We start from the raw sequence: 26,544 nt of genomic DNA, 5'->3' as shown, positions 1-26,544 counted from the left end.
ACTGTTTCCACTGCCGTTGCCTTTCAGTGGGGCTAGGTGGAACCTCAGCTAGAAAATTAAATACTCCTATGCAGTAAAGTCATGCTCTCTATTACAGAATTGAATATAATAAAGACAAAGGCCATATATGTCTTGGGGAGATGTACAAAAGTCCACAGAGCAGGCTTTAAACAAGAAGTGTTTTCTCATTCCCAGTTCATTAGCCTATTCCAGTGCTTCAGTTTGTCTTATGCTTTCTGTTTAGACAGATAAGAATGGTGTAGAATTGGAGGCGGAATGTAAATTTGGCAATACTTGGAAATATTTTAAATCATTTTGCAATAATAATTTTTAAACGGGCACTTTAGCAATCTAGGTGAATAACAGTTTTGTTGTTGTAGCTCTGCATTTTCAAGCAACAGATTTAGACAGTGAAGTGGTTCATACCACGGAGTATACCAAACTATGACTTATCAAGACAGCATGAATGTGCAGACTCCTGGACAGTTGTTTTCTGCTGCTTCCCAGCCTTTTTTACTCTTGCACAATGCTGAGCTAAGCCAACATTTGGCTTAGCATGTCATCTGAATCTGGGCTGCTGGTTAAGCTCTAACTAACAAAGTTAGCCCCTTGCTAACTAAAAATTATATCCAAGAACACACCTTAAGATTGTTCTTCGGCTTACAGTGTCATACAAACCAGACCATAGTTATTACAAACTTCTTTAAGTAGTATCTGATACTGGTCATTCAGATCCTAGTTTTCTCTTATGTGAAACATTAAACTGCCTTCTGTTCTGAATCTCAGTTGGAATCTTCACCCCCCTTTTTCCCTCCTCACCCCTATCACCCAAGTTGTCCTCCTACCTAAACATTGTATTACGTCCTCATCAACCAGAAAGTTCATGTTCATTTTCATTTTATTAAATAGACCTCTGTGGGCTTTGGCTTTTAGAGCTGAAACAATGCAAGATTATCAGGACAACGCAAGCTTTCGAAGACAGTTTCACCATAAAAGCAAAATAAATAAAAATTGATCTCTTCTCTTGATGACGTACTTGTATTACTTAGTGGACCAATGAGATTGATTCCTTAGCTGCTAACTTTAATTAATCACTTCAACTCTATTTCTGGCTAATGGGTGAAGTGACAGAAATCAAAGGCATAGATTTCCCTTCATGCTTCCAGTCATCACATTTTGCAGTATCTATTGAGATATGAAAATGCATGCAAAATTTCAGGGCACTCAGCAGAATTGCTTGGATATCTTTTTCTTGTTGCTTCTCACTTCAGCTGAAACCACATTAACACTATGTAGAACTAACAGGCAGCATCACTTTTGCTCTATCAGTTCCTTCTCCACTTCTCAAGATAATGAGTTTAAAAATTTCAAGGCTGTGAAAAATTTATTTGAGTAATTCCAACGTTCTTATTGACTTCTTTTGCTTCTGTTAAATTCCAGTTTTGCCCATATTTTTTCTACTTGAAGTGAAATGCAGTAGCATTTTTTTTTAATATGCTCTATATTAAAATAGCAGACCTGTGTACAAATACTTGTATTAATGTATAGTGCCATGTGATGTACCCTATCATTACACACATAGTTATTTACAGCTGTAGCTATTAGCCTGGTCACATAGTGATTATTCTTGATTAAATCCAGATCATTTATAGACAAGTTAAAAAGCACAAGTCTTAATACTGTTCCTTAGGGAACTTCACTTCTTACATCCTGTCATTGTAAGAACTGTTAATGTATTGCTACTTACTCACTGTTTCCCAGTCTTTAACAAGTTACTGCTCCCCTGAGTGCTAAGCTTACTCTTGAGTCTTTGGAAACACAGATTATTGAAAGCATTTGAAAGTCAAAATGCACAGTGTCTACTAGATCCTCCCTATCCATATGCTTAGTAAGACCCTCAAAGATCTCCAAAGGTTTAGCTAGACATGACTAGCCATTGCAGCAACCATGCTGGTTCTTCTTCAGCAAGACTTGTTCTTCTACATGCTTGGTAATTCTGTCTTTAACAATGGTTTCTACAAATTTTACCCAAACAGATATTAAGCTAAGTGGCCTGTAATTTCTAATATCCCCCCTTTTTATATAAAAAATGTGTTATTTGGATCATTTTTGAGTACACTGGTATGGAGGCTGATCTTAAGGGAAAGTTCCATATTTTTTGTCTGAATATCAAAATGTGAGAAGGTGGACAAGAACATTAACAGAGAAATTCTGATAGGAGAGGAACAAAACATTTCTTTCTTCAAGGTAACAATAAGAAAGGTGAAGGTCTGCACTTCTCCCTTTCCTATCATTCTTAGTTCTCATTTCTTCCTTTGTTGTAACTTTTCAGCTGAAAGTGACAATTTGCTGGCCTCAATTTATCAAAACTTTCATAGTTTTCCTTTGTTGGATGTGAAAGTGTACGAAACTTTTTTAATGAGTGCCCTTGCACCTTCTCAGAGCTGTGACTTCTGCATGGTCCATTGGCACCTCTGGAAAGTTCAGCACAGATTTTGCTCAAACATTAGGCTCCATCAGCCAGCAAGTAACAGTAGCAAGCTAAATTATTAAAGAAAATGTTAAATTCCCCCATACATAACTTCTATATATTGTTTAAAAATAAAGCTTTTTTGATAACCACTACAACAACAAAACTAACCTGAATTCTTTCCCTTGTTCTTTACCCACTAAAGGTTTTTGCTGAGTCTACACAGCACAGAATTCTTTTTAATGTAATTATGTGTTCATAAGTTCATGTACATAGATATGCAGATATAGTCTTTATGGAACTTAGATTACAGCAACAGTGATTGGGTTGCAGTCATAGAGAAAGTAGGCAGCGTGGCTGACCAGGAAGGAAAAGCAATCAGAAGACACAGACAATTATTCAAGGGAGTTAAAGATGTTGCCATAAAAGGATGTTGGAGGACAGAAATCAGATAGACCAAGATGCAAAAAAGAAAATGTAAATATATACATATAAATGTACATTAACTGTGATATAAGTGTCATATAATCCTATTATTGAAATAATTTAACTGCCCAATACATGGAGAATATGGAATGAGATTTAATTTGACAACTGTGAAACACTTATCAAACAGGAAAAATGGGTGTGTCCATGTCTAGTACCTACACACAGAGAAAGCAGCTCATAGGACTTAAGAGAGCCATATACAATATCACTTATCCCCAGCGGGCCAATGTGCAAGGTGAACAAGACTGCCCACTTCTCAGTCACATGACATCATCATGAAGTCAGATGAAACATTTCCCTTTGCAGACTGTATTGAATTCAAACTGACCTGCAAAGGAAAAATGTGGGGAGTGGAGCCATGTTCCTGGGGCCCTGGCCCAACTGTTGGGCATGTTGCTACATGTCCATGCATTAGAATGGGTGGCTGATTTGAAGATGCCTGCCCTCCTTGCACATGGGCTTCTTCAACTGCAGATGACCGCACAAACTTGTGGCTTCTGAGGTGGGGCCAGGACCATGGATGGGACCAAGAGTGCAGCCCCACACCCCAGTAATCGCTTGATGCCTCTTTCACATGAAGTCATGATGCTTAAGTAACATGGCTCTGAGGTGGGAATGGATTGAACTATAGGACGTGGGTGTACAATATGGGCACAGTTCTTTATGTTTCCGTGATGTGCTCATGGCAGTAACTTCTTACATACAAGGTTTCTTCACAAAAAATTATGAAATTTATGAGCCAGAAAGGTAGGTTGTTTGTTGTTTTTTACCCCACCCCCTTGTTGAGGATACTGTTATAGAAGAGTTAAAGCGCAGTACTGAAGCACATGCTATTTATGTTGGATGTAAAAGGTTCCCTTCTCAGCATCTCCAAGGAGGCTAGGAAAGTCCTCTGTCTGGATTCCATGGCTCATAGGCGTAGACAATACGGAGCGAAATATATCAATGTTCTGACTTGGTGTGCATCTGCTTCCTATATACCTAAATAAAGATAGATTGGGAGTGATTCACTCTAGGCAGAAGGGTCATCAAAATCCCTTTGAATTCTCTTTAAACCTCTTAATTGTTTCATTGAAGACTTGAGTCTTTTACCATGGCTCACAATTAATGGTATTTCAGTTCACCAGCACCAATATTAGACTTGGAAACTAATGATGTTGTGACTATCTGAGATTAGTGGATTTTTAAAAAAATTTGTACAATAAAATATACAGGTAAACTGAGATTTAAAATCTAAAAGAAATGTACTTGAGCTCCAGACTCCTAATATTTCACTGCACATTACTAAGTGGGTAGTTTTATTCATATCTTGAAGCTGGGCATCCAAAAAGTTTAATTTAGGAGTGCCTAAGAATTTGAGTACAGCCAGTGAGATCCCCCCCCCCCTTGAACAGTAGTCTCCCACAATAAACCCCTTTTAAAAGGCTTCCTGGGTTCAATTTTGAGTTGTTATGTGGCATGAGATTGCTGCTGTTTGAACACAAACCCAGAGCTTCCCTAGTTGTGTGGTTCTTTGAATGCTGCTCCATGAATCTAAATCAGAATCTTAATAGCTGGATTTAGGAAGTCATTGCCTTCAACTTTTAAACTTCAGGATTTATGTTTTGTTGTGTGCTTTTATTTTTTATTTTTAAGACAACACCATCTGCATGGTGTGCTTTCTGTTTCTGTCTAACTCCCTCTTTCCACGCTTCCCCTCCTCTCTCTCTCACACACACACTTTAATCCTCTCAATGAATTGCGAAGGAGATAATCACAAAGGACGACACATTTCATATCTACACAGTGTTTCCCCAATGACAAATATTTGTATTTTTAGTTTATACACCCCAAGGTGTGCTTAGAAAAAACACACAAATGGAATATAATTGCCTCTTTAATTAGCAGGAATATTTTTTTCTCTCACTTATTGTTGCTAATAATTTTATTTACTCAAATGTCTTTAATAAGCCTGTTCAACTGGAATTTGGAATTCTGTTTTGATCCAAATTAACCTCAGGTTTAATAGTATATATTTTATTGGCAGTGAAATTGTGGCAACTGATTTCAAAGCTCATTAAAATCTGCTCTGAGATAGGGAAAAGACTCTTTTACACATAGTTAAATGGAGTTTTATTAAACTGTGGTATTATTGCCATACAAATTACATGCAGATCATTAACATATTGTTACAGGCCACACCAATATCTGCTGTGCGATGCAAGATTCCAGAGGTCTTGGCATTAACCAGGGTTTCTGTTTCCTTTGGGGGAAAACAAGGGGAAATTATATGGAGAGAGTTGACAGAATTTACATCAAGAGGGGCTTGTCCTTCATCGGCATCCTAAGCACCATCCCCATGTTTCTCTTTAACAGCCTGCTCCAGCCGGCAAGCATGGCTATTGCCCATCAGTCCCCACATGGAGTCCTCCCCACTTCTTCTCCTTCCCAGCAGCACTTGCCAAAAACAGCTCCGCCCTTTACACTTCCAACATCCCCCTGCCACCTTTGGTCACTGTAGCAACCTCTGTAACTCAAGCACATTACAGAAGACAGTGTCCCCTGTTACTTGCATCAGGCATCCTACCACAAAAGCTACTGGGCAGAGGGTGTTGTGTTTTGCTGATGGCTTACTATATGGTCTGAAGCTCAACATCAAAAAAACGAAGATCATGGCCACTGGTCCCATCACCTCCTGGCAAATAGAAGGGGAAGAAATGGAGGCAGTGAGAGATTTTGCTTTGTTGGGCTCCATGATCACTGCAGATGGTGACAGCAGCCACAAAATTAAAAGACACCTGCTTCTTGGGAGAAAAGCAGTGACAAACCTAGACAGCATCTTAAAAAGCAGAGACATCAACAACAAAGGTCCGTATAGTAAAAGCCAACAAAGGTCCGTATAGTAAAAGCTATGGTTTTCCAACAAAGTCCGTATAGTAAAAGCTATGGTTTTCCCAGTAGTGATGTATGGAAGTGAGAGCTGGACCATAAAGAAGGCTGATCGCCAAAGAATTGATGCTTTTGAATTATGGTGCTGGAAGAGACTCTTGAGAGTCCCATGGACTGCAAGAAGATCAAACGTATCCATTCTTCAGGAAATCAGCCCTGAGTGCTCACCAGAAGGACAGATCGTGAAGCTGAGACTCCAATACTTTGGCCACCTCATGAGAAGAGAAGACTCCATGGAAAAGCCCCTGATGTTGGGAAAGATGGATGGCACAAGGAGAAGGGGACGACAGAGGACGAGATGGTTGGATAGTGCTCTCGAAGCTACCAGCATGCATTTGACCAAACTGCGGGAGGCAGTAGAAGACAGGCGTGCCTGGCGTGCTCTGGTCCATGGGGTCACAAAGAGTTGGACACAGTTAAACGACTAAACAACAACACTATTATCAAACAAACCAGGCTGTTATCAGCCTTTTGTTTCTTGAACCACACAGTCGCCAGAGAGCCATTGTCTGGCTGGCCTCATGAGGAAGCTTGCCAGGATTATTCCCAGCCCCTGCTAAACAATTTAGGATGAATTTTGGAGTTTGCTCAAATTTCAACCCTTCACTGAATGTAGATACTACAGGGGGGTCTCCCCCCCCAACTCAACAATATAATGAAAATCATAAGAGTCTAAGATGTATTCTAGCGGCACTATTGACAAATACGTCATTAGGCAGACCTAATTCACTTGACCTAATTATGCTGTCAGTTCAGAAGCACACAAATAAATTCATTTAATGATTTTAATATTCCTCTAAAGAAAACTGGAGGGACTGAGTACAATGAAATCTACCCTTGTATTTGCTTTCTTCTCTTTATTTTTTTCCATAGTTGGCCTATAGGCTGAAGCTATAATTCGGTTAAACTCTCCTTTTCACTCTTTTCTGTAAGAGTAGATGCTTTTGTGTGAATTGTTTGTAGACTTTTCTTTTATGAGATGTACTGAATGGGGTATGAACAGTAGAATGACCGAGATAAGAGAGGTGAATGAAAGCTGTGTATAGTCTTTGGCCTCTGTTCAGAGAAGTATACACTGCAGTTTGATTCAGGAAAAAAAGCATACTATTGTATCTAAAGACCAGTTCTTCCATCTAAGGGCAGCTCCACATACTACAAATGGCTTCGGAAAATACCAGTGTATCTTGCAGCAAACTATTTATTTATTTATTTAACTTATTTGTAACATGCCTGCTTAATAAATGTTTATCTTCTCAGAACAGCTAACATGGGTAACAATGTGGATATCACAGATGAGCATACATATATGTATTTGACACCAGAATGTACTAGTCCGAAAAACTAGTCTGAAAAACCAGGTCCCAGAATGTGATGCCTAATCATTGACATGGTTTCTGTAGGAAACACTGGAGTTTGGGGTTTCCTATTCCTATTGCACTCGTGGCTGGATGAGCTCTGAGCTGCCCCTGAGCCAAGACTAGGTTGCCTAATGGCAGGGGGCTTTTATTCACTGGAGTATTTTTCTATATAGCAGGGATAGGGATCTTTTGAATATTGTTGAACTACAAATCCCATCATCCCTGACCATGTTGGCTGGGCCTGAAGAGAGCTGCACGGGTTCTTCATTCTTGCTATTAAAGAATTAATTTTGTACGAGGAGTTCTATAGGTTTTTTTTTAAAAATAATAATAATACAGACTACATTAAACTTGTATCACTGCTTAGAACACAGTAGAAGAAGCATAATACCAGCTAACTTCTTTGTTTAAAATCTATTAGCACATGCTGATTAGTTTCTATTTTTTGAATTTCCCATTAGCCTTACTAAACAGATCTAATGCTTTCATTTTCTGCAGATCAAGGGAATCGGTCATTAACAATATTTTGTTCAGATGAGATGCTTGGCCCATTTTTAATTAAAATGTGAACATATGATCACAGCTTGATTTCTTTCACACTTCCATTTAAATGTGTGTGTGACTCTTCCAAATGAACACAGTTGTTCTTTTTCAGAGGTGTGTTTCTGCATAGTACGAGCAAAGGTCTCTTATGTCAAAGACAGTGAAAGAGTGTGTCTCTTCACACACACACACACATATACAGGTGACTGTAGGAAAGGGAAGTGGGAAATGTCATGCTACATTTCTTCCATGTGGTAATGCAATGTCGAAAGAGAAGTGTTTCTACTAATAAAGAAATACATTTATGCACAGTACTATCAACAATAGTATATTTTTATCTGCAAAATATTAAACAGTTTATTTTTTATTTTTTTAAAAACGTGTGTAAACATGCATTATCATACTAAGCTCATGTGGTAAATTCATAATGGAAGTGGGCCCTGAACCCAGTTGTCCAAAGTACAGTGGTACCTCAGTTTTTGAACGTAACCCATTCCGGAAGACCATTCAAGTTCTGAAATGTTCAAAAACCAAAAACTTAATCGCCAACAGCTAGGCCTCAGGATCTTGCACTCAGTAGAAACCACACGGCATGTTTGACTTCCGAAGCGTGTTTGAAAACCGAAGCATTTACTTCCGGGTTTACGGCGTTGGAAAACCAAAATGTTTGTCAACCTAGCATGATGTAGTGTTGCATAGTCCATATTGCATTACTATAAGCTAACAGCAATGTCTGAAAGAGTAAAGTTTCTTTAATTCAGTGGCTCCAGTGGAACAAAGTGCATCGATATAACCTAAACAAGAACACAGATTAAAAATTAATATTTGACCCTAAATGAATTAAACCTCAAATGCAAAAGCCTAAGCCCGTTTCTTTTTAGGTGTTTTTTTTTGGGGGGGGGATGTCCAGTTATAAGGATAGTCATGAAAATATTCTTCTCTACCACGTTCTTGCCTTCCAAACATAGATCGCATATAAACTGTTTGTGTTATTTATATTTTTATGTTCCCCTTCCCCTCAGGGAATTCAGAATTGCATACAGTGTTCTTCCCCCTGTTCTTTTTATATTCACAACAACAGTATGAGATAGGCTTGGTTGAGAGTTTGTTACAGATCCAAGCTTTAAGAATAATGCCTACTTGCACAGTTCCCCTATTTGGGTAAGGTTCCCCCCTGCCCCCGTATTTGGACTGTAGCATGGAGGGAGATTTAACCTCATGGACCAAAAACCCAGTGGCGTAGCGTGGGGGGTGCAGGGGGGGCGGCCACAGCGGTCGCAACATCTGGGGGTTAGGGGCACAAATCCATGGGTTAGGGGGCGCAAATTACTTGCCTTGCCCCGGTGCTGACAACCCACGCTACGCCACTGCAAAAACCTCAACCTTTCTCAGCAGCCCCATTGGAGCTGCTATTAAAATAACATACTGTCTGGGTCTAGTTTGGAACTAAGCAAATATTTGCATGAATATAAACGGCAGAAGCAGACAGAACAATAATGTACAGTGGTACCTCGGGTTACAGATGCTTCAGGTTACAGACTCCACTAACCCAGAAATAGTACCTCGGGTTAAGAACTTTGCTTCAGGATGAGAACAGAAATCGGTGGTGGCGGCGCGGTGGCAGTGGGAGGCCCCATTAGCTAAAGTGGTACCTCAGGTTAAGAACAGTTTCAGGTTAAGAACAGACCTCCGGAACGAATTAAGTTCTTAACCCGAGGTACGACTGTATCAGTATACAGGGCTTACCAAAAACTCAGTAGGTCTACAAGAACACATTTGGTCATATACAAAATCGATAGAAAGCCTTTTCCATGCAAGAGCCTGAGTGTTCAATAGTGCTGTATTTTGCATCCACAGAAGAATGTGAATCATCAGCAAGTGCAGAGTTCATGGTGGTTAATTATGGCAGCATGCAACACAGTATTTCCATTCTCGGGTTCACTGTCAATGTTTACATTTTAAAAAGAGAAAGCTCCTTATTCTGGAGTAATTTTAGAACTCCTTCTGACTGCTACCGCGGTGTTTTTTTATTTATTAAACATTTATTTCAGGAGCAAAGATAATAGATCTACCTCTAATTGGACCAGTTGATTTTAAACATAGCAAGACACTTATCTTCTCAACCTCTCAAAGGGCGCAGGGTAACCTAAAACGTGAGTGCCCACTGTATGCCTGAATGCCCGAGTCATTATAATCCACTGAGTCATGGCTTTGTAAAAGTGAGCATAGTTAAAAACAAAATCTAAGCTAAAGTTCAGGGAATAAGTCAGCATCAGTAATCCATCTCTAAGTGGGACTGACTTCCTAAATTAAGAAAAATTTTCATTAGGGTGACTTTTCAACTCTATTAAATTTGTCAGAATGGTTTGGAATGTCTTGATAATGAAATCTTGCACCTTTGACTTCAACATAGAACTTCCCATGTAGTGTTCCAAAGTGAATTTATGTTAGAAAAGCTGTGGTGAAAATGCTGTTCTAAAGTCCTTTTTGTGAGCAACATGTTTGTCTTGTATGGATATATATTTTGCAAAATAAGAACTGTTGATTTTTTTTTAATCAAATAACTGACACCTGATCAAAGTGACAGTGGAATACACCTGGCTATAACCAACCCACCAAGGCTTTCCTTGAAAATGCTCCCCTCCATCCCAGAAAAACATTGGCAGGTCAGATGTGGCCCATACACCTAAATAATGCAAGTTCATGACAACAATACCTAAAGGACTGCCTCTCTCCCATATGAACCAACCTGGACCCTGTGATCATCATCTGAGGCCCTTCTTCATGTGCCCCCTCCAAAAGAGGTCCAAATGGTGACAACACAAAGCGAGCCTTTTCTGTAGTGGCCCCTTATTTGTGGATGCTCTCCCCAGGGAGGCGCGCCTGGTGCCATCATTATGTATCTATGGGTGCCAAGCAAAAAGTTTCCTCTATAACCAAGCTATTGGCCTTTAACTATCTGTGGCCTTTTAGAAGTGGGTAGGATATGTATTTCTTTTTCCTCTTTGTTTTAATGTATCTATGTGTGATTGTTTGTTTTGGGTTGTCTAGGGCAAGATAAAGTAGCTGACAAAACAAACAAATATGCACGCTCCACTGAGCTCAGTGGGCCTCATTCCCATTTTACTGTATGTAGGATTGTAGTGTAAGTGGCTTAAATTTGTGAGAAAAGTAGTCTAAGAAACTGGTCAGAAGATCAGGATCATTATTATTATTTCATAGAAATTGAACACAATGTACAATGATAAACATTAAAAAGAAGTGTAGAAACAAAAATCACTTTTGTTGGAGCAATTACTTAAGATAGTAATGCATGCTGGAGCATTCATAAGGTTGCTTCACCTTGAAAATAGTCAGTCAGATTTGACCTACAAAGTTGACCCAGGCTGAATATGACCCCCAAGTTCTGCACTGATTTGCAGACAAGAACTGCTCTTCTAACTTACTTATTTGCTCTTTTTTCCTCTCACATACCATTATCCTTCCCAGGATCAGGGCCCACCCCAATTTCCTGCTCAGCAGGCTCTTCACATCGGCCACTTTTTGTTCTTCTATCAAGCAGTCTATTCTGTGACTTTTGGCCTTTCTATAAACTCCATAGTGTGAACTCGTTACATACTCTGCTGATGGAGATAGAAGATGGACAGAATGCCTGGTTGTCCTTACTTTTATCTCTCATACACTTTTTCAGCACTGGCAGTTTTGTCAGGGAGCTCACACTGTTGGTTTTAAGCGTCTTAGTGCTTCTCTGTCTTTGTATTTATAGGAAAAGTTCCCCCAGGATGGGACTTCTTCTTCCTCTCCTCCCCCCACCCCACATCCCCCTGTGCTCCCCTCACTCTGCTCCAGAGGGTTCCCCATCCCTCCTGAACAATTCTGGGAAAGCACACAGGGGGCTTGGGGGATGGAGGAGAGAAAAGGGAAGCTCCATTTGGTAGAACAGATGTCTGTTGCACAAACAGGATGTCATCACTGGGTACCAAACCCTCTCTTTTAAACTGATATTGCAAATGCCACACAATATGCATTAGAAAAGGCAGTATATAAATGTTATAACTAAAAAAAGAAGAAGATGGAAAACAAGCTGATTATTTTGTATTCTAACAACAATTCAAATGTTTTAATGTTTCATGCATATCTCCATGAATATTTGTATTTTGCTTTCTTGGTCTGTTTCACTTCCTTGGCATAATTCACCCACTTCTATACAGCACCGAAGTAGACTAAACTACCTTATTTTCTAAACATCAGGTGTCATTTCTAAGTTGAGGGACATTTGTTGTTTCCACCTCACAAATGGACCTTATTTATTTATTTACATTCCCAGGGTGGTGTCCATGGTTCTCTCACTCCCCACTTTAGCCTCACAACTGTGTGAGTTAGGTTAGGCTGACAGTGGATGACTGGCCCAGGGCTTCATAGCTGATCTTCTGCTGATCTTGTTCTTAATTTCCTTCCTTTATCGCTGAGGAGTAGATCTCGGGGAAACTCCAACCTAACAATGTCTTTATCCCTTCTCGACAGGTCAGCCCATTCTCCATAGTCAGCACTAAAATCCAAAAGGTATTTGAAGGCATGTTTCAAAGTCCCTCCAAAGTTGAAGGCCCCCACAACTCCAGACTCCCCCTGGCCCAAAACCAGATCCCAGAAGCCAGAACATCCCTGCATAGGGGGATCTATCCAACTTCCCATCTCCAAACCAAACAAGACTCCATCTCTCCAAATCTGACTTTCTCCAGATTCAGTCATCAAAAACAACAGCTTATGTTCCTGCAAGGCCACGGCTCTTTCCACTTGTATTACTTGAGGTTCAACAACAACCTCCTCCTTTGCCTTCTGCACAACTTGCCCTGTCAAAGCGGATTCCTGGGTCGGTTCCTGATTGGTTTCTATTTAGGTATTCACTGTTTGTCCAAAATTATTAACAGCAACAGTTATCAAATCCATCTTCTCATGTAGCTGTTCCAGTAAAGCGCTTGTCTTGCAAAAAGCAATCATTAAGGCTTCTTCTGCGCACATTCTTGTTCAAGGTCAATATCTGGTTCTCACGATCTTTAATCTCTGCAGCTGGAAAATTCCCCAGCTCCACTCCTGCAACAGTTTCAAAAGCTCCCTCTAGGGGAAAAACATTTTCTATTTGTATCCGTCCTTTTGAAAGCAGATCCAGCAACAAAATTACTTTCGTTTTTCAAATATTTTGTTCCTTTTAAATGCAAAAGGAAACATTGGAATCAATATGTTTCTCTTTTTTAATTATCTGTCAAGAAACGTTTTATTCACAGTCAATGAACTTTCCCAAAACGTCTGTCTTCCTGGCACTCCGTTCCCAGGTTCAAGACGGTGAAAATTTATCTTTCTTTACTCTCTCTCCTGCAGGCTTAAACAATCTAAGATTTCCCCCCTCTTCTCCTGCTTCCAAGGGGGGGTTTAGTAGTTTTAGCCGATGGAGATTTAGTCCTTTACAAAACTTTCCAGACTTTAGCTTGCAATGTCTTTGCTTCAATCTATTTACAAAAGCGGAAGGCAGACTTCCTGTTTAGAACCTTCCCACTTCAGTGCCAAATTAAGATGTTTCATAGTCCAATTTTCCGTTCTACTCACAGGTAGTTGTTTAAAATCCAATTGTCCACAGGAAAAAGTCAGCGCTCTCCGGCAACAGCAATGCGGCTGCACTCCGTGAAAAGAGCAGTCGATTTGAAGCACCGCGCCTCTCACCCCACATCGCTCCGGATCCCCGAAACCAGGTTTCCCTGCGAGTAGGGGAGGTGCAAAAGGTGCCAGCTGAATCCCATGTCTACAGGCTTCTCCCGCCTGTGGTTTTAGGTGGGTCTCTGCCTCGCCGTGGCGGTCCAGACCCTAATTTCCACGAAGCGGATTCCTCCCAGTCAGAGGAAATCCGCCATTGCCGGAGGCGCTAACCCGGAAGTCCCTAAGATGCCTTTTTTCCACTGTTTTCTTTAAGGGCCGCAGAGTCTAAACTCTATCCATAACAGATTCACTCAATATGCACATTCATTGAGCTTTTAGTTTGCTCTCAGTGTGTAGCAGTTTATGGAATATTAATAATTCTGTCCCTCCCCCTTGTTCAACCCTTGTATATTATGGCATCCCAAACAGGGCATCTTCAGGGGGGGGGGGAGAGAAAGAATCTGTGATTCTTTCCAATGATAATGTATCGTTTATCTTCTTTTAATTCAAGCATTTAAGCACTAGACAACTCCACAAGGGTAACCATACAAGATTTTCAGACAATGTAAAGTGTTTGAAAAGCTCCTTTCTTTATCTATTTTAGTCACTGGATGTCACACACACACACAAAAACTTGGGGGAAAAGAAACCTTTATCTTGGTGGCTTGATGCAGAGCTCAGTGATGCCAATTAAAAAGTATTACTTTACTTTGAAGAGCATAGACATTCTTATCTGGAAATGCCAGCATGCTGATAGCATTGTGAAGTCTACCTTTCCAGCTTCTCATACAATTTGTCACTAATCTCCCATCTGATATGCTGATTCTTGGTCCTGCTTCATGGAAGACATTTCTCTATCCGAAGGCATCCTCTTTTTCAAGTGTGGTCCGGTCCAAACCTTGTTTAATGACTAAGAATTCTAAGGAGGGAGAGCAGCAGCCTCCTCAGAGTTGCCCCATCAATAGCTAGTACATGGAAAGCCAACTGAGCAGGCACAGAGTCTTCTCCACAATGCATTTCTGTGTATTGGATTTATACCTAACTTACAGTAATTCTTTCTAAATCTGAACCTGCATATATAAAGCGCTTTCAGGGTTGGTTGCTGTTGTTGTTTTTCAATCAAACGGCATATAAATTCTGTGAATTTTTTAAAAAATCACATAGTTATAGAATTGGAAGGGACCGTGAGAGTTATCTAGTCCAATTCCCTTTCAGTGCAGGAATCTCAAGCAGCCCTGTGGCCTGTTCTGCCCTCTGGCCTGTTCTGCCCTCTGGCTTAGGGGTGTATTCCCTGTTCTGGTGTGGTGTGTTTGTGGCCACCCTAAGTAATGGTTCTGAGGGTCCCATTTATTTATTTATGAAATATAACCATACGGTAATACAGCTCTTTACCATTTGTGATTCCACTAGGCCAAAAGCAGCCCATCAGCCACACACAGTGCTCCACCAAGGCCTTAGTAAACCTGTTTGCTGCCTGCCGGGAACTACACCTAGAAGACCACCATACAAGGCTTAGTGGGTTTTGCTCACTATGATAGGCTGCAAACTGAAGTGAGTTGGGCCTGCGTGATCAAGGCCTGCTTCTTCACCCAGCAGAGAAATACACATTCCTGAAAGAGGGTTCCCCTATTATCTGGAGATCTTTGATCTTTAACCAACTTTCATTACAGTACCCAAGTAACATATACATGCAGGCTGGAACCACTGGTGGAGGAAGAGGAGTGCGAGAGGAGCGCACCACCCCTGGCAATGCGATCCCAGTGGGGTGCCATCACAGCCTGCACTGGGTGCAACGCCCCTGCAGGCGGCATGCCCCACCCCTAGGATGTGTGCCACACCCTTGCGGGTGGTACGCCCTACCCCCAGGACATGCGCCAGGCCCACCCCGCCTGCTCTCCCCCCCCCCAGTGCTGGAGCATGAAGCTCCACCGCTGGCTGGAACTAGACTTCCATCCTTTGGAAATAGATAAAATGGTATTCTTCTTAGAGAGCTCTGTGCAACTGATCACATGCCAAGTCAAATGATAGGTTGGGCACCAGCACCTAGTCTACCATGGTTGGAGTTCTTGGGCAGTATTACAGCCATAGCTGACATTGGGTCTCTAGCACACACTTTAAAAAAACAAACATACAAACAAACTCCCCCAGCACTGATGCAAGAACTGGATCTACATGGCTGGACTCTCCAGCGCCGTCACAACTTTTAATTTCCCTGCAATGCACTTCCCCATTGAACAGACTGGAAGCAAAGCACATTTAGTGTTTAGTACTGCACATTAGTTATAGGGCTTGGAATATCTTTCCTGCATTCATTGAAGCACAGACATCATTGTTATTATTTATTAATTTTATATCCCACTCTTCACCCAAAGTTCACAGGTGGCTTTACAACATAAAAACACAAAACACATAGCATCATAGCAGAAGACATGTGCCAAACCAATTCTTTTTCCCATTTTGATCAATTCTCTACCTATATAAATGTATTAAAACTTAACTGAGGACGGTATAAATTTTTAAGTTGAGTCTAGGCAGAGAAACAAAGAGGAGGTACTAAAGCAACTTACTGATTCAGCAATGGGGCCAAATAGAGGAGGGGGTGCCATCATGAAAAGCAAATCCCAGGGAGTTAGCTTTTTAAAATAAAATAAAAAAATCTGACACCTGATCACCTCAAACACTAAGCACAGGTGTGAGAATTCTCCTGTGTTTGACAGTTGGTTGAACACAGCCTGTGATAATTAACTCCAAATTAGTTTCTCTGGCTCTGCTCACGTTATAGTTTGCTCTTGCATTTTGCAGCTGGCACAACAATGTTATACAATGGATAGTAGTAATAATTTTCTCTCTCTTCAGAAAGATGTGGCTTGGATTATTTTCTTTGGGTCACTTGACTCTGCCCTCTCCCATTTTAGGGCTGCAGTCAAATAAGGGGAAGGGATGGCAATTGGGTCCTCTGTGGATGAATACAAAACAACAACAACCCGCAAGTATTCAGGTTTGAGTTAGAATGAGATAGCGCTGTGATGGGATGTTGTCCATTATAATGCACTCTGATGTGGTACAATAATGAGTGGGAACTGTAGTGCATGAGCACTCTTACAAATTTATGCCAAACCTAACAACTCCCAGTGTGGTTTTTGATTATGGCTATGATGATTAGGGTGGAAAATTAATTTGGTTCTCATTTAAAAATGAACGTACAGTGGTACCTCAGGTTGCAAACACCTTGGGTTACAAACACTTTGGTTTACAGACGCTTCAGGTAACAGATGATTCAGATTACAGATTCTGCTAACCCAGAAGTAGTACCTCAGGTAAAGAACTTTACCTCAGGATGAGAACAGAAATTGTGTGGCGGCGGCACAGCAGCAGCAGCGGGAGGCCCCATTAGCTAAAGTGGTGCTTCAGATTAAGAACAGTTTCAGGTTAAGAACGGACCTCCGGAATGAATTAAATTTGTAACCAGAGGTACCACTGTAGTTACGGTAATTTACACTTCCTGAAACAATACAGGAACTGGAAAGCAGCCATCTTTCAAAAGACAAACTTCTCCGAATTTTGCAGTGCAGTTCTCCAACCTAGGAATGTATAACTGCACACACTGGGGCAAAGGTTAGACAAATGGATAGAGGAGAGGCTACTAGCCATGATGGCTATGTTCTACCTCCACAGTTGGGAGCAGTAATGCTTCCGAATACCAGTTGCAGGAAACCACAGGAGGGGAGAGGGCTCTTGTGTTCAAATTCTACTTGCAGGCTGGCCACTTGGAGAAGTGGAGGCTGGACTAGATGGACAATTAGCCTGATCCAGCAGGCTCTTCTTATATTCTTAAGTAATATGTGTTTTAAAAATGCACATATTAGTGAAAATAACATATGAAAATATATTCAGAGATATTGCTTGAAAATGTGTATATTAGGCACAACTGGACAAACTGGAACGTGTCCAGAGGAGGGCAACCAAAATGGTCAAAGGCCTGGAAACGATGCCTTATGAGTAACGGCTAAGGGAGCTGGGCATGTTTAGCCTGGAGAAGAGGAGGTTAAGGGGTGATATGATAGCCATGTTCAAATATATAAAAGGATGTCACATAGAGGAGGGAGAAAGGTTGTTTTCTGCTGCTCCGGAGAAGCGGACACGGAGCAATGGATCCAAACTACAAGAAAGAAGATTCCACCTAAACATTAGGAAGAACTTCCTGACAGTAAGAGCTGTTTGACAGTGGAATTTGCTGCCAAGGAGTGTGGTGGAGTCTCCTTCTTTGGAGGTCTTTAAGCAGAGGCTTGACAACCATATGTCAGGAGTGCTCTGATGGTGTTTCCTGCTTGGCAGGGGGTTGGACTCGATGGCCCTTGTGGTCTCTTCCAACTCTATGATTCTATGATTCTATGATTCAATAATGTGCTTGTTTGGAGAATGTCAAAGTAAAAGGCTATTGAATTTGCATGAAGACAATAGTTCACAAACTGATGTGGGACCGTGAAGAACTGAACTAGGGTAGGAAAAACGTGAAGCTGAAATTCACAGATTGGCTCATAGTGATGCACCAAAGTTATGGCAATCATTTTGTGCTGTTTTCGTTATTTAACTGGTCAGATTGTAAGCAATGCCAGATGACTAATAACTCTCTAATATTGTGAAAATTACATAGGTCACATACTTCATATTGTAAATAGTTCATTATCTCAGATCAGGAGTATTCTTCACCTGAGGAAACGCAACATAATTAGACTTCTTATTGTGGATTTATTCCTTCCTCAGGAGAATCTGATGCTGAGCAGAGAAGAATTCAGGCTACTGGTGTTGATAGATTATTAGTCAATTTTGGTATGCCTAATCTGTTGTGTCTAGTACAGTGATGAATGATACACCAAGATGAAAATCTATCTGGATTGTGCTCAGTTTGCTGTAGACAACATCAACTATGATTCATGTCCAAATATTAAAAGTAACGTTACATCATTGTTACGGCTTTAATGCTCAGAACAATATCCTGTTAATAACTGGTTTGTGTGGTTCTTTTCTTTCCCCCTTCTCTTCAGAATCTTTATCGTAGAGGATGGCAGCCTGAAGATATATAATGTTACCAAATCAGATGCAGGTGTATACACGTGCATAGCAATGAATCAATTTGGAGTTGCTAGGAACTCAGGGAACCTGATTGTGAAAGGTACTTTATTGTCTTCATCTGCGCTTTATGCATATTGAAAATGCACATGCATATTTGATTAACCATGCTGAGATGTCAGAGAATATAATAGTACTGTCAGAGGCACGGTTTGAACCAAATCTCCTGTCTGGAACAGGGATGCTGAGATGCCTTTGGCAAACCGGAGGGTGCCTGGCCAAACTGCAGGCGGTGCCAGTGCTTTGATATCATTCTTAGATGGTGATACTGACAACAAATACACAATCAGTTCTCAGGCTCCAGTCTGGATATTGGTGCATTTCAAATAGGTTGCTTCTCTTCCAAACATGTGATAAAGTATAAAGAGATATTACAGTAAAATACAACTCAGATTCAGAATTTAAACACCCAGCCCTACGTAGGTGTTTGTAATGGGGTATAAATAAAGACACAAGGAGAGAAGGGTGTGAATGAGTGCACTAGCTCTGTCCTCATCCCAGTTCCCAGTGTCCTTCCATACTCCCAAGATATAGTTCTGCAGTGGGGAAGCCTCTAGAACTCATTGAGGCTTTTGTGCAGTGCAAAACCCTGGGGGGAGGGGAATCTGAGTTCTATAATATGTGGGATCCTCCATGGTGAGTTCAGGACTGTTCCCTTATCCATACGGTCACACTTGGACATGCAGAGGGCATGAAGGAACTGGTATGAGGAGCACACACAATCCACCCTCACATATTTAAAGTTGGTGCCTGAGTAGAGCATATGTCTCTCATGTAACTGCATACAGTCGTACCTTGGAAGTCGAACAGAATCCATTCTGGAAGTCCATTTGACTTCCAAAACGTTCAAAAACCAAAACACGGCTTCCAATTGACTGCAGGAAGCTCCTGCAGCCAAACAGAAGCCACGGAAGCCCCGTCGGATGTTCGGCTTCCAAAAATAGTTCACAAACTGGAACACTCACTTCCAGGTTTGCGACGTTCAGGAGAATTAAGCTGTTCGACTTCCAAGGTACAACTGTATTTCTGAATTGTCTGGTAAGGGATTTGTTCTACTCAATAACATATCAGGGAGATACAATGAGCATCTGGCATCAAGAGCAGAGACCCTATGAGGACAACACAATGAGAAGTTACATTGTGATTGCTGAGCCTACCTTGTACCAGATCAGGCATCTTCTCCATGTGACCGATATATCCTGTTCTGAGTGGCTGCAGCTCTCTAGGTTCTCAGATGGAGGTCTTTCATGTTTTAATGAGAGATGTCTGGGACTGAACCTGGTACATTATGTCTGCAGCACATGTGCACCACCGAGCTATGCCGCTTCCTGAACAAATCACGCTGGGGGGGGGGGATAAGCCAGGGATATCCATTTTCTGATGAATAGCTCCTAAACATGAGGTGTGAATCCCACAATACACAACCACCACAAATCTGCCTGCAGTGGCCTTCCCGTTCATTTCAATGAAGGGAACGTTTCTGCTAGAGGTGCATTCCCATGCACGGTCGGAGGCTTTTTTCACTAATTCTCCATTCAGCCTGTTCCCCACTCTCACACTATTCTCAAGGCTGTCCCAGCCATTTGGAGCCGCTCTTTAATGGGCACAGAGACTGCAAGGAGAAGGGGAAACAGGAGCCCCACCCCCAGGGCAGAGTTCTGCACACAGGTAGTCTGTATCCATCCCATATCAATTAAGGCTTGGGCCAACATGAGCTTTTCACCAGCTGATGTGACAAGTATCTGTGTAGCAAAATATGGAGTGCCTGTGGACAGCCTTCTGTACAATAGCTTGTACTGTGCAGATAGGAAGCGTAGCCATACAAGAACTCTGCAGCTCTGTAGCTATGGGTGAACTCTGGCTGCAGACGGGCTTAAAATATATCCTGTCATCTTTGTAATGGCTGCTGTGCCTGAAGATAGGAGAGTGGGGGCAGTTCATGGCTGCCAGCTAATAGAGATTTTCCTACAGCTCAAAAGATACAGAAGCATTCTTAAGGGCTTGGGTTAAGCCCCCAGTGATAAACCCATGAAGAGGTTGTTTAAGTGCCAGGAAACAGCAGCTGTAGAGGGGCAACTTAAGTATTTGTGTGTGGTTTTCCCTCAATCTGATCTTGTTTGGCATTTTAAAATAATTGGTTTTCTCTACAGAAAGCTCTGCATTCTGACATTAAATTGTGACTATAACTGATGAGGAATGGGTTTTAGGGGCAAATTGCTTTAAATGTAATTATCAGCCCTCTGCAAAAAAAGGGTGACACTAGATAACATTAACAATGATGGTATTTTGAAGAAAAATGGAGTGGCCATTATAGCTTGTGATAACATAGTTGCGTGTCTCTCCCCGCCCACCCGCCAATATACACACTGATTAGTTTTATTTTTATAATGTCAAAATACTTTTACCTTGCCAGCAGCCATGTTACTGTAATACCAGTAGTCAAGTGAATTACATTTCACTTGGTTGTTACGAAAGTGGTAACAGTGCAGGTTGGATATCTTTTATAGCCTGGCTAGCATAGAGCAAAACTGTCCGCATTTAAGCTGTAGCTGTGATCCAGGGAATGCTGCAGCTAAGTCCATTGACCAAGGAATTTTGTTGTTTCTTCTTATTAAAAAAAAAACCCAGCCTCATTTTACTACTCTTCTACCCTGCATGTGTCCCAGTGCTGGATTGCAGGTTCATACAATGCATAAAAAGATAACACACAAAATGACACTAATGAGGGGAAATCCCCCCGCCCATACAGCTCAAACTAGAGTCAGGGCCACATTCACATGGCAGTTTATTTTGTTTTCATGACTTTCCCTTGATAGGTTCTACATTATATTTGAGCTTTCACACAACATAAAAAACCACTTCTGGAATGATAGTGGAATATAGTGCAGGTCTGGTACTCATTTCCATGTTATTTGCTTCCGGGGGGGGAGGGGGGAATCTATTCGCAAATAATATGAAAATGAGTACCCAACTTATACTGGAAACAGTATTCTTCAGCTACTAAATGCCTGGGGAAACAGGAATCCTGAAAGTTAATAATGATGGAGACAGGAGCACCTCTCTAGGCATTCCACAACTACTCGGCTTTGGCCCTTGTTTTATACAATATGTGGTACTCATTGCTTAACATTTTCAAAAGAGTTGTCTCCCCTCCGTCAAGCAAACATAAGCAGTCTTTGCTGTTCATAAGTCAGAATATTTATTGGCAGTATTTGACATGCCCTTCTTTGGCTGCAAACCCAAGTCCCACCCAGCAGGAGGCCATCACCTCATTTGCAGCCATGCTAGGCATGGTGGCTGGGGCAGAGAGTAGGTGCCACCTCCAATGAGGGGCTTTCTGTGGGCTGCTGCTAGCAGGAAGCTCACCAGCAGCAATCTCACCCATCTGCCCATTCAGCAGCAGATGGAAGAGTGATCTGCCTGGCCTCATTGCCAGTTGGCAAGACTGGCAGAGGGAAACATCTCAGTCCAATCCAAACCCCTCCCTGTTCCTCTCACATGCAAGGAGGAGGAGGGAGGGAGGGAGGGACATTGGGATTGCTCTGTTACTCATTCCTTTTGATATGGCCATGCCTGTTTCTTCAAGCACCGTAAATATGTTCAGCAATATACTGTATATATTTGCTGAAGTTAGAAAACTATCATCCAAACTTTAGTTTCCCTTTTTTCCCATCCAAACTTTAGTTTCCCCTTTTCGTTAAATGTCTGTTATTCCCTAAGAAAACTGTTTGGGGCTTATAAAGTCAGCTAAGCAACAGATAATGTCTTGGACTGTGTATATAACATCTTACCAGGAATTGTTTAAATATATGTATGCATTTATGCTTAGAATCTTTGTCTTATCCATTGGTGGCTCTAGCAACTTAATATAGCAAACAACTTTAATTTTCAATAGCACATAAAAACCAGATTTAGATGCTGTGAGAGATGTGGCATTGCAACAGTGTGCACACATGTATATTTTTGTTCAATAAAAAAAATCCAGCCCCAGGTTATATGTGCAAGCAATTCTCTGCGCCCAAAGTTACTTGGATGCCTCCCAGCATTTAAAGATTCTGAAGTGTTGCATTTTTTCATATAGCGGACATGTATCCTAATTGTGAATGATGTGACAATTAAATTTTTCAAACGTAAAGAAAAGCCTTAATTTGACAATTGCAACATTTATTAAAAATCACAATAACAACATGCTATCATAATGGTAGTGTTTGCAGGGAACATTTGTTTTGGTTCCCCTCTGGATAAGTTTTGGCTGTTCAATTATAGGCCTCATTGCTTCAGCATTATATTCAACTGAAATGTCAGAATTCCGAAAAGCATATCTAATGGGCAAATTAAGTTTATTGCTGCTTATTGAGTTGTTTATTCCTTATGATAAGAAGTCTTTATTATACCTCAAGTGTGCTGAGTGCATTGTCTATTTTTCTCTTTGGAAACGGGGCATGCTCCATAATGCATGTCTGCAGTTAGTAAGCAAGACAGATAGATAATGGGAACGTGGGAGCTTTTAAGAAGCATTTAGAAAGATTTGAGATGGAAATCTTAAGGAAAACCTCATAAAGACAACAGCTTGCATCAAGAGAAACAAACATCTTAGCATCACTCACAGCACTTGATGTGATCTGGCTAGACTGATAGACCCAGAGAGACCCAGCATCAGCCTTCTATAAAATATGCTTTTTTGTTTTGCTAAGACTGCAAGAATGCACACGTAGACTCTGGATAATGCATGGCTGAACTGCTTAACAAAGCAGAACAATAGAACAAAATGGAACGATGGAGCTCAATGCACACATTGCAAGGCAGCGAGGAGTAAATGCGAGAGGCTCAGTAGGGATGAGCATTATAGCTGTGATACCTCTTTTGTTGCTTCTGTTGCCCACAACTCATGGAGGGCATCTATGTAAAGTGGGGAGTTCTCCTGTACCCATGGACCCACCATTTTCCAATTCCAGAGGGCTATGGGGACGATGATGGGGGAGGAGCTACTGCACATACCCCCACCCCCACACACCCCACATATTTACTCTTTTCTGAATTCCAGCACCTGTATGGGGCTTAGGCTTCAGCATTCTGTGGGTCCTCGTATTTCCTTTTTTTTAATTGTTTTTATTAGCAATTTCAACATAAAAAATATCAAAACATATCCTCCCCCCGAGACTTCCCTCAGCTCCTCTCTCTGATTTCTCAGCACATATTATTCTCTGCATGTTCTAAAATTATACATATCCTTACATTATCTATCTACCATGTTATCAACCAATAAATTTGTGTATGTTTATTCAAAACCTGCCAAGGAGTTCAGTTCATTTTGTTGTATTTTTAGATAATTTGTAAAAAGTTCACATTCTTCCTTAAAGTCCTTATCCCGCAGTCTGTATGTCAATTTAGCCAGCGGGTCCTCATATTTCCATGTTGAGGTATACTCAGGGTGTTGGAGCCAAGTATTAAGTGGGTACGTTGTGGCAAATGATATGTTATGCTTCAGAATATTCTTAGATGCTTAAGAAGCTCTGCACCAAAAGTACAGTTACACAAAGGCAGGAAGGAAAGACCAAGTCCACAAGTACAGTGGTACCTCGCAAGACGAATGCCTCGCAAGACAAAAAACTTGCAAGACGAAAGGGTTTTTTGTTTTTTGAGCTGCTTCGCAAGACGATTTTCCCTATGGGCTTGCTTTGCAAGACGGAAACGTCTTGCAAGTTTGTTTCCTTTTTCTTAACACCGTTAATACAGTTGCGACTTGACTTCGAGGAGCAACTCATAGAACGCGGTGTGGTAGCCTTTTTTGAGGTTTTTAAAGACTTTGGTGATTTTTGAAGCTTTTCCAAAACTTTCCCGACACCGTGCTTCGCAAGACGAAAAAAATCGCAAGACGACAAAACTCGCGGAACAAATTAATTTCGTCATGCGAGGCACCACTATACTGTGTTTGGAATCAGGGTTGACAGAAGGGTACAATTCATGTTCATGCATTTACATGGAGCTTTCGTTGTAGTTTTTAGGTTCAGGCTGCCTTGACCATTTCATTCAAGATCCATCCTGATTTCTTTGTGCAAAGCTTACATGGTGATAGGGATGGGCTAATTTGACAATACTGGTTCCTTCCGTTATATAACAACAAGCACTCATTCATTTGCTTGTGGAGTGTTAATCATTCGTCCCTCCTATACTTTTCTATACATTGCCCCACCCCTTTCCCACCCTGTGTGTGTGTGGATGTTTTGCACTAAGGTATCAGAGCCCTTTCATCCATTTGAAATGCACTAACCTAAAATTTCACTAGGTGCTTCAGTCCTTCCTACAAAATACCAATGCAAGCACCCAGAATGACAGATTTGGAGAGAAAAGCATTGCACTTTCTAGCCTGTCCCCCCAAAACATGCAGGATATATTATATCTGGATATTTTCTGACAAATCATTTCATACTTTCTACAAGTTAGGAACAGTGGAGCCTGCTGCTTACTTTTTCCATTTTTCTAAAGACCTTAACGCTATTTTTAATCATAAAAAATACATCCCTTATATCTTCATTTCACACCTCTTTCTCCCTACTAGCTACCAGTACTTAATTCATACAGTATTTATCATCTTGACTAAGCTTGATGTTGCTTTTTTTATGCATATGATCCTCATGATTGTATAATGCTTTCATCAACAAAAGCTGTTTTTGCCTAAACTGCTTATAACAGGGAAGTTGTTATCTCTAATTTATCTGACAATCATGCCAATGAGAATGGAGGGGTTCGGGAATCAAAGCTCTAACTCATTCCCTTGTCCCTTAAGCAAACTATAATTTTCGTTAATTAAGTGGCTGGGAGTGTAATCTAAATTACTTGAAAGGGTTTTTTTCTTCTTTCAACCGATGCTTTTGGGGGTAAACACAAGTCCTTTGGGATCTTGGTAGTTCTTTCTAAAGTAACTGATTTTTTGTAAACTACTGATGCAACCAAGAATGACTTGTTCTGCCTTCAACAGAGAGGACTATCATTACTACTCCACCTTCCAATATGGATGTTACAGTTGGAGAAAGTGTAGTCCTGCCTTGTCAGGTATCCAAAGATCCATCTATCAAGGTTGCATTTTCATGGTCTTTCAATGGAGATGTTATAGATTTTAAAAGAAGAATGAGTCATTTTGAAAGAGCCGGAGGAGTAAGTTTTACAGACACTTCTTCATATAATCAATGTGTGTGTAACCATTCATAAATCACATGGGTCCCCTTGCCCTAAATGACATATTTTTGTAACATGCATTGGGAAATCGTAAAGCTACATCTGTTTAATTTGTGGTTAGTGTTGTCATTTTGTTTTTGTCTCTGTGTTTAAAAAGATGATAATTCTAAATCTGCATAACCATTTATGTCCATTGCTGAATAGTTGGTGATAAATGTGCAGTGTGTCAGCACCAACTTGTGCTGTGCTGTTCCTGCAATGGCTATGGATGCTTGTCCCTCAGTCCCTTGGTCCCTATTGGACATGATTTGTCAGGGTAAGGCTCCTCAAAGTCTACAGTTAAGGCCAAATATTAAAACAGTAAGAAATAGCCACCAGGATATACATCCAAATCAGAAGGTTCCCAGCATGGTAGCTCTAACTAACAACAATCCCTAAAAGGGTTAACAACCTGGGTATCTGGAAATGTCTTTCCCACAACTGAGGATGAGTCCAAACTATATTTCTCAACCCATCAGAAGAAATGGAACATGTTCTTTCAAATACGGGTGATAATCAAATACGGGTGTTCTACTGGAAATCTTCATATACTGGTTCACAAAAATGCACCTTACATATTTCTATGGGCATGCAGCTTCCTATGGCATTTTTTTTCCTGATGGTTAAAAGACTTGGGTTTAAGTCTTAGGTGACCAAAAAAAGCTGCTGTCTGGGGCAAAAGACAAGGATACACACACACACACACACTCCAGCAATTTCATG

The 26,544-nt window shown here is 41.0% G+C and overlaps 1 protein-coding gene across 8 annotated transcripts in view; it reads left to right on the top strand.

The window, feature by feature from the left end:
* The window catches only part of CNTN6 (contactin 6), a 194,000-nt gene that overhangs the window by 142,423 nt on the left and 25,033 nt on the right, over nucleotides 1-26,544 (top strand). For all 8 annotated transcript variants that reach the window (XR_014216004.1, XM_082209351.1, XM_082209350.1 and 5 more), the window contains 2 exons: nucleotides 18,522-18,649; nucleotides 25,586-25,761. Coding sequence is in view for 7 of the 8 variants with exons in the window: in XM_082209351.1 (XP_082065477.1) it covers nucleotides 18,522-18,649; nucleotides 25,586-25,761 (304 nt within the window). In the remaining variant the exon portion in view is untranslated. The remainder of the gene's footprint in view (nucleotides 1-18,521; nucleotides 18,650-25,585; nucleotides 25,762-26,544) is intronic.

Source organism: Podarcis vaucheri (genome assembly GCF_965113315.1).
Source record: "Podarcis vaucheri genome assembly, chromosome: 2".
In the NCBI taxonomy this organism is placed as follows: domain Eukaryota; kingdom Metazoa; phylum Chordata; class Lepidosauria; order Squamata; family Lacertidae; genus Podarcis; species Podarcis vaucheri.
This window is presented reverse-complemented; position numbering and strand designations above follow the sequence as displayed.